Below are 17,112 nucleotides of genomic sequence, written 5' to 3' on the forward strand. Positions count from 1 at the left end.
ATGGAGAGACAGTGCCACAGCCTGCAAGCCAAGTCTTTTTATTTTATAGTCAGATCCCACGAGGCAAAGCAAGGGAGTGGTCAAGATGTTTACAATGTTCTTGCGAGTTTTGAATCTACTTAATTACTTGCACCTGAGAACTCTATCAAGCTTTGTTTTGGCAGCACTTGCTGCACCTCCCGCAGCCTACATCACTCAGCCATCTGGGACCATAGTTTTGGACCATAAGGTCCAACTTATAACCATAGCCTTTGGCTATAATTGTGCTGGGAGGGCTTTGCCCTCCAAGCCGGGACCTGCACGTGGCTTTGTCACTAGAGGACCATGCCCTCTCATTAGTCCAAGGCTTGAACCTGTTCAAACGCTGTAGCCACTCTCCACAAAAGGTAAACAAGCCAAAGAGTTTTGATGCCTCTCATTACTTGTTCTCAGAAAACATAGAGCTGGGAAGGTTCTCCAGCAGTGGAAATCAGTGTGCACTAATATTTTTTCTTCTTTAGTGAATAAAACGTGATGAAACTGAGACAATTTCCAAAGCTAGATTATAAAAAAAAAAAAAAAGAAAAGAAAAAGAAAAATATCAGGCATATTTTCATTAAAAGAAGAATTGATGGAAAAAAATAAAGAGAACTCTGGAACTAAAAAAAATTAAAATGATAATGTAATATATGGGCAAGTGTGAGATCCAATAATATCTGATTGTAGCTCCTCATTTCCAGTTTACTCCTAGCAGTTTTCACAAACATTACTTGTTCTTAAAAGATTTACTGTGACTCACAAAGGTAAAAAATTATAGAAATCTCTCTAAATTAGATATAAGAATAAAAGAGAAAGAAAATCTGCTGTAGTAATATAAAACAAAACCATTATCAGAGCTGTCCGAAAAAGAAATCAAACTATAAAAGGCTATAGCCTTCCTATCAGATACATTCCAATTGGACTGTTTTCCAGAGGCCAAATAAAAAAAGAAATCTGATCAATTTCATAATTTACAACACCCATGATAAAAGCAAACCAATTTACTCAAGAGAAGTGAAATTATTCCTGCTACTAAAACCTGAAAGAAGTTTCTCCCAAGGGCCATCATAAAAAGGACACTGTAAAATATAATGAAATATGCCTTGAACAATATCTTTATGATAGATACCACTGAGTTCCACAGAGCTGCTTTTTTATGATATCCTTCTCTATGTACTAATGGTCCAGCTATACAATTATGTGTGTAGTTTCATAGAGGCATAGGTTTTTAAATAACTGAGAAAATAGATGGACAAAAACATCTACCAAACATTCTTCAAAAACATCTTTACCTTACTGTAGTTCTTTAGAGAAATTTGGTGAGTCTAAGTCTCAGACACTTACTTGGTTCACTCAGTAAATAGGTATCAGGCATCTATAATTTACACAATACTGTATTAGCCACAGAGGTAACACAGGAGACAAAACAATTCCCAGGAAATCAGCTATTCTGTGATGTCAATAAAATGTAAATAAATATGACAGATGACCTGAAAAAATTAAAAGTTGACATTGTCTTGTGAAAACTGAAGGCCCATCAAGCCTGGGATTCAATGCCAGGGATACGCTCATGACACGGATCAGGTCTCACTTAAGAAAATAGGTTTGACTATGCCCTGACCTACAGATTAATGAGCACTTGCTGAATCTTCTACTGTTTTGGAGTAGCCACAATGCCTTTATTGGAAGAGATCTAGTCCCTCCATTTCAAGGTTTGTTTGTTTTTTTTCCAAGATAAGCACCCTATTGAGATTTTTACCATAAATGTGGCTTTTAAACCGAGAAGCCTTAGTTATAGCTTCCTTGGAGATATCTCAGGAGACCTGCGGAGGAGGAGAGGGGAAGAGGAGGACAAAAGAGAAGGCCAGTCAGGCCTCTGCTTTCTGTATCCGTATCTCAGCCACAGAGGCCTCTCTGCTAAATGTAAGGCAGTTTTTTTGACAAGCAATTTTTACAAAGTGTTTGAAAAACACTGCACTGTTCTGAACTATTTCTAATATTTTATTTTTCTCTACAAAAATGATAAATACATCTATTCAATAACTATGTATCGCTCATCTGTTATGTTGCAGGGTTTTTGTCTTGAGAAGCTTAACATTTGTGCTAAGTCCCCCAAGTGCACCAAAAATGAGGCTGCAATTGGCTAACTGTTGTCTTAGAGATATGAATACCACGCACTGTACATGCATATAGTGGACGGGTGGTCAGAACAAATGGGAGTGAGCAGAGGGCTCAGGAAGCCCATAGATAATACTGTATGTAGCTTTTCAATTAAGTCTTTAAAAAAAGACAGAAACTAGGAAAACAAGGCTGATAAAATAATTGTAAGCAATAGATTGAGTGAGAAAGGTATGTCAAACAGCATAGCAAAGTGAATCAGTAGTAATTTTTGTGACTGAAATGCAGATAAGGTAGAAAATGATGTCTTTGAGTGAGGAAGAGGTGAGATCATAAGGAACCAGTGTGGCTACCCAAGAGATTTGAACCAAAGATAAGAGGAGAACAAATGAAACCAAACCACACAAAAACTTTAGAGGAATGTCGTGAGATAATTTATATTTTAAAAATATTATTTTAGTATTATTGTGGAGGATACAATAGAGAAGCTAAGAATAGAGTCGAGCACAATAATTAGAAGGTGAGTGCAGCAATCTGGAAGAAAATAAACAGGAATCTGAATTAAGCTAGAGAAATTGTCATGAGAAGAAGGAAATACAAAAGATGATAAAAGGGTGGAATGTTGTAGGGAGTGGCTCTAGGGTCAAGCCTCAGGCTGACCTGTGGCAGAGCCACAAACCAGTCCCAGCCGGGAGGGCAGAGCTGGCCTAGCATTGTTAAGCCTGACCTTGTAGCCCTCCCTAACTCCTTCCTAAGTAGCTAATGGGCTGTGGGAGGTGAAGCAAGTGCTGCCAAAACAAGAACATTTGTATACACGTTAAGCTACCCTTGTTTTAATCAGACTATAAAATAAAGCATCCACTTGCAGGCTGGATCTTTTGTGTCCTCATCCAGGCACTGGAGATCCACAGAGCCACAGCTGTATTCTCTTGTCTGTCTTCTTTAACCCTTCACCGCCCCTCCTCAGGTCCACCCTTGGCCGTGCTGGTGTGTGGGCACAGAATGTATGAGATTTTGGACTTCTATGGACTATCTGTGCTGTTTTATTTCCTTCTGAATATACAGTGATGTATTGTATGTGTTACTTCACTCTCTAATTTTATTCCCACTTTCTGATCCATGTATAAGTTGTCAAGCTTTAACATTTTTGAAATGCTACTCTTTTCATATTCACTGAATCTTAATAGCAGTCCACTTGAAACTTAAACATTTAATCACTTAGTACATTCTGCCTGCATAACAAAGCTCCATATTATAATCCCCCTGTTATTACAAGATCTGTGCTGTCTTGGTTACATTTACACTTTAATTACAATAACAATGCTTTCATCTTAACAGCTTCTAGTTTCTGAAGGATTAATTCTCAAGGATTATGTTATAATGAGAACAAAGGTTATTGACTACTTTTCTCATTTCTTTCTGAAATGCTTTGCTAGCTAAATAAAAGTGAAACCAAATTTATGCCAAGATGTTTTCTTGTTTTCTCTCTGCAGGAAAACATAATGGAAGTTATAAGAAATCAAGAGTTTTTACTGCTTCCAGCTGAGGAGCTCCATAAACTCCTGGCCAGTGATGATGTAAATGTTCCTGATGAAGAAACCATCTTCCATGCATTAATGATGTGGGTGAAGTATGACATGCAGAGAAGATGCAATGACTTGAGTATGCTTCTCGCCTTTATAAGACTTCCATTGCTTCCACCACAGGTAAATGTGATGCTGTTTTAATAGCTACAATTTACTGAAAAATCTTATGTTCAATGTAACATGAAAAATAATAACATTAAACAGTTAAAAATCACTTTAAAATTATATATAATATATATATACACATATATATATATATATATATATATATATATATATACACACATATATAAAGTATTTGGGATAATAATAATGTTCAATGAATATGTATACATGATATACATACACATACACACTTACATACATACACACACACACACTTGAAGGCACATTTGCCAAACTAAATTTTATGATTCTCCTTACTATTATTTATTCATATTTTTGTTTTTAGTTTTAATCAAATGTTTTTTTTAAAGTAGATTTGATGGTGGAAGAATGATGGGTCATGGGTCTAAGTCCCATAGATGCTGTAAAAATCAGTGTCTGTTGAAATGTGGGAAGCTAGGTGTTAAACTGGTGCTCAAAAATTCTAATAAATAGTAGGACACATACCAGAGGAGGCCAAGAGTGTAACCAGGGCTTCATCTTTTCATGAAATGCCTTTCCTTTATATCCTCTCCCCCCAATATTTTGTCATAAAAATGGGAGATGCTCCTATCTGTCCATCTCATCTAAACTATTACATTAGAACAACATGAACATCTTACTGGCTTATTTGTTCTAAGACTACACATTACATATGCAGTTTTTATTCTTATTGGTTCAGCTGCTGTATCTTGCTTGGTAAAATATATTTATTTATTTTATAAAATAAAATATTACTTTATTTTTGTGTAACTAATAAAAGGCTTTTAAGTTAAATCTTATATAACTTCCAAAAAACACAAACATAGCATATTCTTCATTCCTCATCTCTCAAATGAGGGTATTACAAACATAACTTTATATATACTTTCAAACAACAAATGTACAGGAAGAAAGAGTCAAACACATTTTCTTTTCATAAAATGTCCTTGGTTATAGGTGGAGCTATTGCTTCCATAATTAGTATTCATGAATTGCATGTCATTATAGGTATTTTTCATACAATATTTCTAATCTTAAAAACACAGTTATAATATTAATATTAGTTGTGTTTTACAGAGGGGAAAACAGTTTTAAAGAGGTTTTTCAAGGGTCATAAGACCTAGTGCAAAATGCAGTTTTTCTGCAAACCTGGCTAGCCAGATAGGAGCATGCACAGAGACATTTCTTCTGTGAGTTTATGTTGCTTACCTGTTTGCTCTCTAAATTGGAAGCTCATAAAAATGTTCTGAATACAGCAGTTCTGAAGGTCCCCATTAAAAGTTGGAAAAGAAAGAAGAGCAGGGATACATACACATTTCTTTTATTAGTTACAAAAATATAAAGCGTATATTTTATCTCATTTAATTTCTATAATATCTTTCTGTATTGAATATTATTATTACCATTTGAAAATGAACTAAATGAGAATCAGGATGATAGCTTTCTTTCTACCAAGTTCTAGAGCTCAGATTTTTCTCTATTTATACAGGGTGGGAGAAGAGTGGGTTTACAGTTGTGAGTATGCAAAATACAGAATTTATGTTTTTTATTTTTATATATTGGTTTTTGAATTATTTTCCATTTGAACAACTGTGGACCTACTTTTGCCACACCGTGTATATGAAACCAATGTGTGCTTTTTCCACTGCTGGCGAATGAGTTCAGTATTTATTTCCGTGGTTGGCTTCATATTTACAGCAATGTCCAACCAGTTTAAAAGAGAGTTTAGTAGAATCTAGGATTTTTCAGCTTTTTACACAAACTTTCAAAACATGTTAAGGCCCTTAAGAAAAGTCATTTTGATAATCAGGAAAGATTTTTGCCTTGATCCTGGAATCATTAAATAAGGTTTTGTCCTTAAATCTTACAGTACTTAATATATAGGTCTTTTACAATCTTTAAGTGATTTGTTGGTATACACTCCATTTGTGTAATTATATTATGCATGTAATTATATTATATATTATAATATGTAATTATTAATAATTATATGATATTTAATTGTTATAACAAAGCACAACATTGTATTTTAAAATGCCAATATTATTTAAAGGAGTTAGAATCTGCATTTTTCTAGTGAGGTAAGGGTTTATTTTGCAAAGGATATATTAAAGGAGACAAGAAAATAATTGGACTTTTGTTTTTGTAACATCACTTTTATAAAGCTAAGTTTCAGGAGAGCGAGAGAACAATATTTGGAAGACCAGTTTGTGAGTAGCTTATGATATTGTCAAGCAAAACATAACAAAGAACTGACAAAGGCAAGAGTAAAAAAGACAAAAATTTATAAATATTTAAGATGAGAGAGAGAGACAGAGGAAGAAAGAGAAAGAATACATACTTTCAGGGTAAAATTAAACTAAATAACCTATAAATAAATTGACAGCTATGAGTTTCTATTCAGCAAATGCATGGAAAAAATTCTCCAGTTAAAATAAAGACAGAAAATTCAAAAACAAAGGAAACATGTTAAAAGATTGATTAGAGACAAAGAATAAATTTAGATACAGTAATAGTCTTATCTCATGAAGCAACTGACCAGCTCGACTCAGGCAGATTTCAGTTCAGCCATTTCTCACAATCTGCATTTTCATGTCTATTATTATTAGGACCATTATGTGTGTTTGGTTATTTCTGAAGTTCACAAGAGAAAATCTACTCTGATATTTCTTATTATTTACAAATGAACATATTATTATAGTATATAAATTATAGTAATTTGGTATAGAACAATATAATGAAGATGTAAATTTTGGTACAGAATGAGGACAACAGTGATAAACACAATGAGTTGACTGCATCTATGAGTTTTTTTGTGTGTTTTTTTCTCTCTTAATTCCTTCACCATTTCAACCAGTTCTGCAACCCCCCTCCTCTACGACAATTGTCAGTCTGTTCTGTATGACTCTATTTTGTTAGTTTCTCTTATCTATTAGACTCCACATAGGTAAAATCATATGGTATTTGTCTTTCTCTGACTGGCTTATTTCAGTTAGCATCATGTTCTGTGGGTCCATTGATACTGTCACAAAGGGTAAAATTTCCTTCCTTTTTATAACCAAGTAATATTCTATTGTGTAAATGTACCATAACTGTTTTATCCAGTCATCCACTGATGGGTACTTCTTAACTCCTACAAATGAATAAGGGAAAACCAATTACTCAAACATTAACACAATCCATCTTCATTCTTTGTTACTTTTTTATTTTGTTTTTTTGTTCTGACTTTTCCCTGGTTTGCTTGCTGCCTTATTAATGAATGATATCAGGCTATCATCTAATAGATAATATTCACAAAACAACTATAAGAGTTTATAAAAATTGTGGAGTAATTTTACTCTTCTCTAAAGAAACTTTAACAGTGACTTTAAAATATAAATTTATAGCTAATACATGCTTCTAAAATCTTACAAAAATTTTCTTAAATACTATTTGTATTCAGGGTTATTTAACTCTCTTATGATGTTCACAGTTCAGGTTACAACATTAAAAAAACACAAGCTATTTATTTCAACAAGTTTTAAGTCAACAGGCTTTTAATGTAAGAAAAAGATATGCACATGTATAAATGTATACATATATATTATTCTCTGTGGTGAAGCAAAGAGAGTAGAAAAATTGAAATCTAATCTGAAAGTCTTATTTTTGCTGCAGTATACCAAGTGTCCATATTTACATTATCAATTTTATTTCAGATTGGATTATTCCAATTAACTTACAAAGATGTGGTTTTTTTAGGGATCTTGAAACAAAATTCCTTGTATTCCTTTGTGGCAACTGCTCCAATTATCTGTTCTCTCTTCCAGCAAAATATGCAGTTATTGTTTGTAGTCATTAAATCTGTTTATTCATCATTCTCTCTTCAACCTGCTATAGTCAGTCCTTTGAAGGGATAAAGGTCAGCCAAATCCTCCATGCTGTCATTTTCCCCTTCTCACTTATTTTCATCTTACTTGGCGTATCAGCAGCATTTGACACAATTGATCTGGCCACTTTTACTCAATTGTCATAGCTAATTATTTCTACTCCATAATGTTGCAATGTCCAGGACACAGTTTTTTTTCTGCATAGAGATTCACATTTATTTCTGTGCTTTTAAATACTGTATAGGAGTCAATTGCCAATTCTGAATTTATATCTCTAGCCCCAAACTTTTCTTCAAAGATAGATTCAAATACCCAATTAGCTACATGACATCTTCAATTGAATATTAAATAGCTATTTACAACTCCCCATGTCCGAAATGGAAGATTTCAAAGTCCCAAGACTCTTTCCTCTCATTTCAGTAAATATCATTACCAACTTTCTAGTTGCTCAGGTTGAAATCCTAGAATCATTTGTAATTATCCACTTTACATTGCCTTTAACATTCATTTCCTTGCAAGTCCTTTGGCTGTATTCCAAACCATATCTTGAATCTTTCTACTTAACATGTCTTCAGCCACATCCTAAAACAAGCCACCACCATCTTTCTTCTGCACCATTTAAATAGTTATTATTCTTTTATGCTTAACCACTACAATGAGTTCCATTTAGAAAAACCAGAATGGCTCAATTTCTCTCAAACTTTTAAGATGTATACACTTAGGACAAAATTCTAATATCCCTGTCCTACACGGCCCTTCCTCAACTGCCCCATGGCTACCCATCTGAGCTCATTTTCTACCAGTTCTCAGGATCCTACAGGCACATTGATATTTTTTTTCTGTTTCTTGAGCAATTTAGTTTTATTTATTCTATAGTATCCTGTACCAGCTGATTCTGGGGACTAGAAACAGAGGCATGTCAAGAGAAGATAGTGGAGTTGGTTGAACTATTTTCTCAGGAGCAAGCAATGATGAGGGCGGTATAATTGATAGGTAATTAAAGACAATAATAAAATAAACACACACACAAAAGTCAGTCTGCTCTTATTTTTACTAGACCCTGGCAGTTCTAAACTATGTCCGTGGTTACACACTCCTACCTCCTGGGTAGAACTGCCCACCATTCTCCGTTTCTGTTGCTTCACTACCTACAAGGTGTTCACCTTCATCATAGCATAACCACATTTTTTTATTAAATATGTCTCACCATAAATGCATCCTGTTCTTAGCACTGCCACCCACTGTTTCCTTGCGTAGTTGCAGTTTGTTTTTATGTCTTTCCTCATAACTATATGTTTCAGAAAACCAGACTTGAAGGTCTTTTTTTCACAAAGTTCATAGCATAGTCCGTACTCAGTATTTGCTAAACCAACAAATGAAAAGTTTATGCTAGGTCTTAGAAATTTTAACTTCATTTATTTTAACTATCTGTTGATATCTTCTTGGACTATCAGAGACAGCTCTACAACAGTGTAAACATTGAAGCTAACAGTGGGTACTAGGAACACTTATAGAGAGGGATCAGAACATGATTCAGACTTTACTAAAAATCTTTTATTGAATAGATAATGGGAAGACAAACTTGAATAGGATATAATTTCTCATCTTTTTGTGCTATTAGATATATTCATGAAACAAATTTATCAAAATTACTCTCATACCTGTCAGTGGTGCATTAATTAATTTATTTATTTATTTATTTATTATTTTTTCAATTAATTTATTTTTTTAAAATTTCTTTATTAATTATGGTATCACATAATTGTCCTCATTCCCCCATTCCCATTCCAAACCCCTCCCCACGTATGTCCCCACCCCCCTGCTGTCCGTGACCACTGGTTAGGCTTATATGCATGCATACAAGTCCTTTGGTTGATCTCTCCCCCTTTCCCCAACCCTCCCCTACCTTCCCTCTGAGGTTTGACAGTCTGATCAATGCTTCCCTGTCTCCGGGTCTATATTTGTTCATCAGTTTATGTTGTTCATTATTTCCCCTAGATGCGTGAGATCATGTGATACAAGAAATACACTTATAAGAACCGAAAATGAGACAAGCCATAATGGTTATGCTGAGAGGCAAATGAATCAGTCTGTAGTTTCTTTCTGGGCCAACAGTTCTTTTGAGATTGGCTAATTGAAATAAGTGAATATTCTAGAAAAATTGATTGTACTGTACAAAAAGCTGTTCCTAAAGTGTTAACAAAAAATTTTCTTGGCAGTTCATCTCAGGGTAAAATTGCATAACATGTAATGAACCTAAAGCAGTCATATTTTAACACAAAAAATTAAGATTTAAAATCTATCAAGACTACATTATAAAATTTCCAAAAGCCTCCTAATATTTAAATAAAAAGGGGGGGGGGATAGTAGAAGAATATCATGTAAGGAAAAATATCCTGTCAGTGGTGCATTTAAAAATAAGTTGGCTACAAGAAAATCATTTCACTTGCATTGCTAGCATAATGAATCAGAAAACAAAGCACATTTTATGAAGAAAATAAAACTGAATTTAAATATTAAAACAGATCATAAGCACTTTTGTAAATATTAAATAATATAGATAGTATTTACTAAGAGGCCACACAGTGCAAAAACAATTATTTTTCTCAATTAAACATTAAAGATGATTTTATATTTTATTCATGATTACTTTATATAAGAATGATAAAATTAAAATAGGATACAATATTTGTAAGAGGACTAAGAAAAATTGTGAAACATTTGGAATAAAGGCAAAAGCTATTTGTATCATTAAACCTTTTCCAGTGATTTGTATTTAAGATTCAGTGAATTTTGAAATAACTCTGGAAGCTACTTTAATATTTTAGTAAGTGGAGTATATAGAGATGAAATCTAAGGCTTAAAATAGGATCCTTAGACTTAAGAATACTCTTAAGCTTTGGGAAAATCTCAAAGCTTAGTAGTGGAATTTTAATTGGTCTAATTACATAATTTTTCTTTTATTTTTATAAGTAATTTTGGGGGTATATAGATAAAACACATTTGTTCCTGCATCCAGTGCCCACATTGCTGTTTTCATAAAATATTTTTGCTTATTCTTTGAGGATCAATTAGGTGGCCTGCAGAGTGATACAAACAGTGAGTTGTTAAAATTCAGGGAAGGTGAGGATGCAAATCATTAAATGTCTGGGAAACCACTTTAAGAACTTTGGAATTTCCTTGGTGTGTAATAGAAGCCAACATAGGAGGGTCTGATCTAAGGTACACAATTAAATGCACTCTGTAGTTGCTATGTTGAAAATATCTTGAGGAAAACAAAAGTAGGAAATGGAAATCAGTTACAGTGACAGGAATATAGAGGTGAGAGATTTTTTTAAGGGGTCAGATGAGGGTAATGAGGTAGTAGCAATGGAGATGGTGAGAAATGTCTGTGTTCTAGGTATATTTTAAAGTAGAGCTGGCTAGATGAAAAAATGAGAGAAAGAGATGAATCATAGAAATTCCACATTTTTTTGGTTTGAACCCCATTGAGAAAGGATGCTACGGAACACTGACTTTTTAAGATTTCTGTGAGGCCTCTAAGTAGAGATGTTGAGTAGGCATTAAATGCATCATTCAGGAGTTGTGCAGGTATGTCCAGGACATAGGTATAAATTAGGAAGTTGTTTGCATTAGATATAATTTCAAGACATGATATGAGATGGTATCATCAAAAAAGTGAGTATAGGTAAGTAAGGGGAAAAAACGAGAATGATGTTCTGGGCCATTGAAACATTTCAAAGAAGAAAGATTCTAGTGACCAAAATGAAGAAACTACTCAAAGAGAATAAAACACCCAGGGAGCTTGCTTGATGTCCTGGGATTTCAGGGAATAAATCATCACTGAGGAGTGAGTGATCCGCTATACCAAATGCTACCGAGAGGTCAAATAGAATAATGCCCAATAATTGATTTTTTTTTTTATTCCACAACATAAAGGTCATAGGTGACTTTGACAAGATAAGTCAAGCAAACATGAGAAAACTGAAATTTAAGAGTAATTATATATAGAATAAATATATAGAACCTTTAAAACTGCAAAACTGAACAGAAAACTTAGTCTGTAGGGTTTATCAACCTTGGTTCACTTAGGAGAAAGATAAACACATTGAAATTTCAAGTTGGGGTATTAAAAAAAAAGAATAATTAATTCTAACAAAGAGTTGGAAAGCAAAAGTTAGGAAAACTCTAAAGAATACAGAAATATGGTAGGTCTTCAAACCTTCATTTTGTTCAATGTCATTTTGTTGCTAATTTTGATGAGATGCCATAAAAAAAATATCTCTTGTTTATATCAATTAGCCTGTGGCAAATTTGGTTTCATTATATGTAGTTTCACTTAAAGTCACAGAACCTATTGACAATGTTAACTGACAATATGTACTGTAGCAGACATAAGCAGCACCTAATACCTATAGAGCTAAAATAGCGCACCCAAGGAAGCATCCATCATCACTACCAAACCCCACAGGTAAGATTTAGACCTCCTTGAAGAGGGCACAATTATGGTTCACTGGATGTCAGAGAAGTGGTGAAAAAATGACAGAACTCGCTAGAAATCTGTCCTCTAGAACTCACTATAAATTTCTATCTAGGTGTCCCAATAGAGATGCCCTCCTTCAAAATCACCTGAGGGACCTTCCGGTTGGGGGAAGACTCTAGGAGCTCCTGGCCAGTATGCATTGCAGAAGGCAGGCACTGATGAAACTGCCTTCACTGCAGGAATCCAGAGAGTGGACACAGTTAACAGGAAAGCAAAATTTTTCCTCCTAGTGTCTGTCCAGAACCTTCTACAAAGTTTACCATAGTGCCAGCTGGTAAAGAAAAAAAAAATATTTAAAGGGCTCGGGTCCATTTTCACAAACAGTCAAAATGGATGATTTTGGAGCTGAGAGTTAATAAATTGATAAAGGCCAAACTGAGGGAGCAGAGTCAAGCATGTTTGTATATCTACAGGTATAATCTAGAAAATTTGATGATATAAGAGAGAAAAAGACGATTGGAATATTTTCTTTGGAAGTACTAGAGTATGTAAGATTTCATGCACAATGGATAGGTGGCTATAGAAAAGAGATTTGAAATTTTTCTATGTCAACAGGTAAAAAGTAAAAATATATGTGAGCAGAAGTTGGTAGGTGTGTGTGTGTTTATTTGGATTCTTATAAGTTTATTTAGTGTTTGATTATTACATTAATTTAGTCTTTGATCTGGAAAGGTTACTTAATTTCATTGGACCTCAGTTTCCACATCAGGGCTATGGAAATATTCCTTCTGACACTAACATTGTATGAGTGAAAATAGTTTTTAATTTTCTAAATATTGATGCCTGTTCAAAATTATGTGACATAGATGATTTTATAGAGAATTAAGAAATGTACACCTCCCTATGTAAAAAAAAAATTCATATTGTCTCAAACTTCTCATGATCCTTTCATTTATTCAAAATATACTAAAGAAAAACAAACAACAATTAAAAATAAATAACTCTCTTTTTGCTCAATTATAAATTGATTTTAGTGAAATATAGATCCCTTCCATTGTACTCATTTTTTCTTCACAAATATCAATCACAACTTTTAAATGGCCAAAAATGTTACAACTTAAAAAATAAACTTTAAAATGATTTTCTTAACTTATTTAATTTAAAACATTCCTAAGAGGCAAGGAAACAAACTGTGAACTATGTGAAGGAACCCCAAGTGAATTGAGTTTTATCACACATGTACTGAAACAACTACTACTGAGATTTTAATTACCAAGATTATCAGTCAAATCAAACAGTTTATTATATTAATGAATCAGAAAATGGAAAACAAATACCCGCTAGAGAAGAGCTATTTAACACTGATGGCTATTCAGAGAATCAGGCACATACACTCTTTTCCATTCAAATAAAATGGAAAAATGCTATAGGTCACCCCAAATCATAAAGTTGTTAATTTAATAATATTTAATAAGTAGCAAATGGTATACTGCTAATGTCAAAAATGATAAATACTTGTTTATTATTCTATATAATAAAGTGCTAATATGCAAATGGTCATCATGCCCTCACGCCCTCGCGCCCTCGTGCTAGAACTGCTCAGACACTCAACACTGGGGAGAGAGGAATGGGGACCAGCCAGGCACAAATGAGCTTGTGAGAGAAGAATGGGGACCAGTCAGGCTGTGGCCTGGGAGAGGGACAAGCTGCCCGCCCCGTGGTCCCGGACACCAACGGCTGCACCTGCACCTGAGGCCCAGGAGAGGAACAAGCCACCCGCCCCATGGTCCCAGGGCCCAACAGCTGCACCTGTGCCTGTGGCCTGAGAAAGGGACAAATCGCCAACCGCGTGGTCCCGGATGCCTGCAGCTGTGGCCCGGGCGAAGCTGCCCGCCCATGGTCCCCTGCAGCTGCGGCCGGCCCAGGCGAAGCCAGCTCAGGTACTGGGTGCCTGCAGCTAGCCAGAGGGAGGGAAGCCCGGGTCCTGGGTGCCTGCAACCAGCCGGAGGAGGGAATCCTGGGTCCCGGCTGCGGGGCGAGACAGAGGTGGTTAGGGGTGATCAGGCCAGCAGGGGAGCAGTTAGGGGTGATCAGGCAGGCAGAGTTGGTTAGGAGTGATCAGGCAGCAGGCAGATGAGCAGTTAAGAGCCAGCAGTCCTGGATTGCGAGAGGCAATTGGACATCCCCTGAGGGGTCCCGGAATGGAGAGGGTGCAGGCTGGGCTGAGGGACCACCCCTCTGTGCACAAATTTCATGCACTGGGCCAAACATTCAAAATTTATTGGAGCATTTTTTTCAAAATATGAAGGAAAATTTTCCTAGAATAATCTTATTGGTGCTGAGTACTGAGCTGTTTCATATTCTAACTACAAAGAAAATGGCACACATACCAATTTGCTATTTTCCACAGATACATCAAACTTTTCCATTCAATACTCCTGATGAATTGAGAGAAATTTACTTTCTATATGATCAGTTTTAAGTTAATGAAAACAACTTCAGATTTTACTATTATAAGAAACTTGTTATTCTGTCATTGACTTCATCAAGTATAATTTATTAAGTGGATACATTACTTTTCTCATGATATATGAAATATCAGTGTTAATATTTTTACTTTTGTTAATTTGAAGTCATTTCCTACCCACTGTTAGCTTTATTATCAGGCCAATTGATATCAGCATAGAATTTGTTTTCCATAATTGCCATCATGTTTTGCAGGTAGAAACTGAGATTCTGAGAATTAAAGCAAACTATTTTAGGTAATATTTTCAAGTGACAAATTCATTGATACATGTAAAATTAAATTTAGGAAGCCTAACTCAAAAGATTTTTTCCTCACCACTGATAATAAGCTTTCTTGCAAAAAAAATGTATCTTTTGACTCATGTCTTGGCATTTATCCCAGGTTGAAGTATAAGCTGTCATTATGACACCCACAGCAGAAGTGAAAACACAGATGCTGAGAAGCTCAGTGTTTCAGGTTATATCTCAAGTAGGAATCTAGATAATTTAAACACCAAAGCCTAATTTTATTAAAATTAGTTTTTTTTCTTAACACATAAGCAATATTTAGTTACCTATAAAAATTTCCTTGAGATTTATAATCACATACAAGTTATGTATTGACTCAATGCTCATTATAACCATCATCTTAATAAATATATTGCTAATCTATATTTCTCTTCATAATTACTATCTTTAAATGTATTTTATTGCATTATTAATGAAAATTGATATTTACACCTTTATATCACCATGTTAAAATTGTACTTTTACAGCATATATCTATGTATGTATGATAACATTTTCAATAATCATAATGCCTACTTTATGATTTACTATCAGTAAAATATGGTGATATATTGCTCAGTTCTTTATGCATCTTATCTCATCAAATCTTTCACTACATACCTATTTTTGTATTATGGATACTTGGTTTACACATAAGGAAATGGAGACTTAATTTACCCAAAGTTAGGTATTATAGAAAGGGGTTAAAAAGAATATTATTGCAAAATATTATTTTTTTAAAAAGGTATTTGCATTTAGATTATCAAAACCCTATCAGTTTTGATAATCTCTTTTCTTTGCCTCTAAATGAATTATAGAACTATAATCTAAAAGTGATACTGTGATACTTTAAAATATCTTAAGAATACTTCTGAGAATCTAAAGATTTCACTAAAGAAAATATATTTTTCTTTGGCATGGAATAATAATTTGATATTATTAATATCAAATTATTATTCCATTCCATAATATCCCAATTATTATGAATAATAATTTGATAAATTGATTTTTAAAGAATCAAATTTAATTATTAATTTTAAAGCAAAATATTTTCTTCTAAAGAACATTTTAAAAAAATACCATGTTGAAAATAGCTTTAAAAATAAAAATTATATAAATTATATTCTATCATCAAACTCTTTTATAATGTAGTTTCTAGGACATGGCTACATATATGTTTTCTTATAGCCATGGTGTGACAAGAGGTTGCAATAACTAACTTTTAAAAAATCAGAATTTTGACTATATGAGAGTTTATCAATGACAGCAGAAGGTAAAAAAATGGGAGAGGATAAATGAAAAGGTAATATTTGTATTATTTATTTAAAAATAATTGTGTATTATACTATGGCATTCATGACTAGTAAGTCTATATTTTAAGTGTAGTGATGGGAAAATATCTTTTGCTCCTACCTTTATAAGTTTTTATGGATGGACTAATAATCAAATTAACATGAGACATATTAGCAGGAGAAAAACAACCAGGTTTAATGTGTATGTACCCATGGGGGTTCCATAAGAATGTGAGACCCAGGACCAGATAGAGTGTTTAAGTCTTATAGGCCATATTAAGCTAAGGAGAAGGGAGGTTGTGGTTTGGGACTTTAAAGAGCAGGAAGGCAATTCACATGGAAATAGGAAAGCTAATGTTTAGTGAGTAAATGTTTGCTGGGCCATCTTTAACAATGAGACACAGAGAGGAGTTTGATCACAGAAGCCTTGCTAGATTTCTTTTTCTATCACACACTGTTTCATTTTCAACTCTAGTACCTGTGATATCTCCCTTCGTGGAGCAGGTCCTCCATCTAAATTCCTTTTAGGCAGTTAGGAGGAAGGTCTAAGGTTTATCCTGAGTTTTTTGTTTCTTAACAATAACCAATTTAAAATAATCACTACCCTAAAGAGACATCTTTTGGGATGGAAAACTCTCCTCCTCCTAAAAAAAATAATGTTATTGAATAGAAATAATTAAATTTTATTTCACATAAAATAGTTTGATAGACTATCTTAAGGAGACTTTAAATTATTTTTAAATTTATTTGAATGTATTGAGGTGACATTTGTCAATAAAATTATATAGCTTCAAGTGTACAATTCTAAAATACATCATTTGTATATTGTA

General features: G+C 33.9%; 1 protein-coding gene across 2 annotated transcripts in view; it reads left to right on the top strand.

The window, feature by feature from the left end:
- KLHL1 (kelch like family member 1) overlaps positions 1 to 17,112 on the top strand; it is a gene marked incomplete at both ends in the record, with an annotated part of 354,832 nt that overhangs the window by 226,454 nt on the left and 111,266 nt on the right. For both annotated transcript variants that reach the window (XM_079778802.1, XM_079778803.1), the window contains one exon: positions 3,630 to 3,842. In XM_079778802.1, coding sequence (XP_079634928.1) covers positions 3,630 to 3,842 — 213 coding nt within the window. The remainder of the gene's footprint in view (positions 1 to 3,629; positions 3,843 to 17,112) is intronic.

This window comes from Cnephaeus nilssonii (genome assembly GCF_951640355.1).
Source record: "Cnephaeus nilssonii genome assembly, chromosome: 8".
Lineage (NCBI taxonomy): Eukaryota > Metazoa > Chordata > Mammalia > Chiroptera > Vespertilionidae > Cnephaeus > Cnephaeus nilssonii.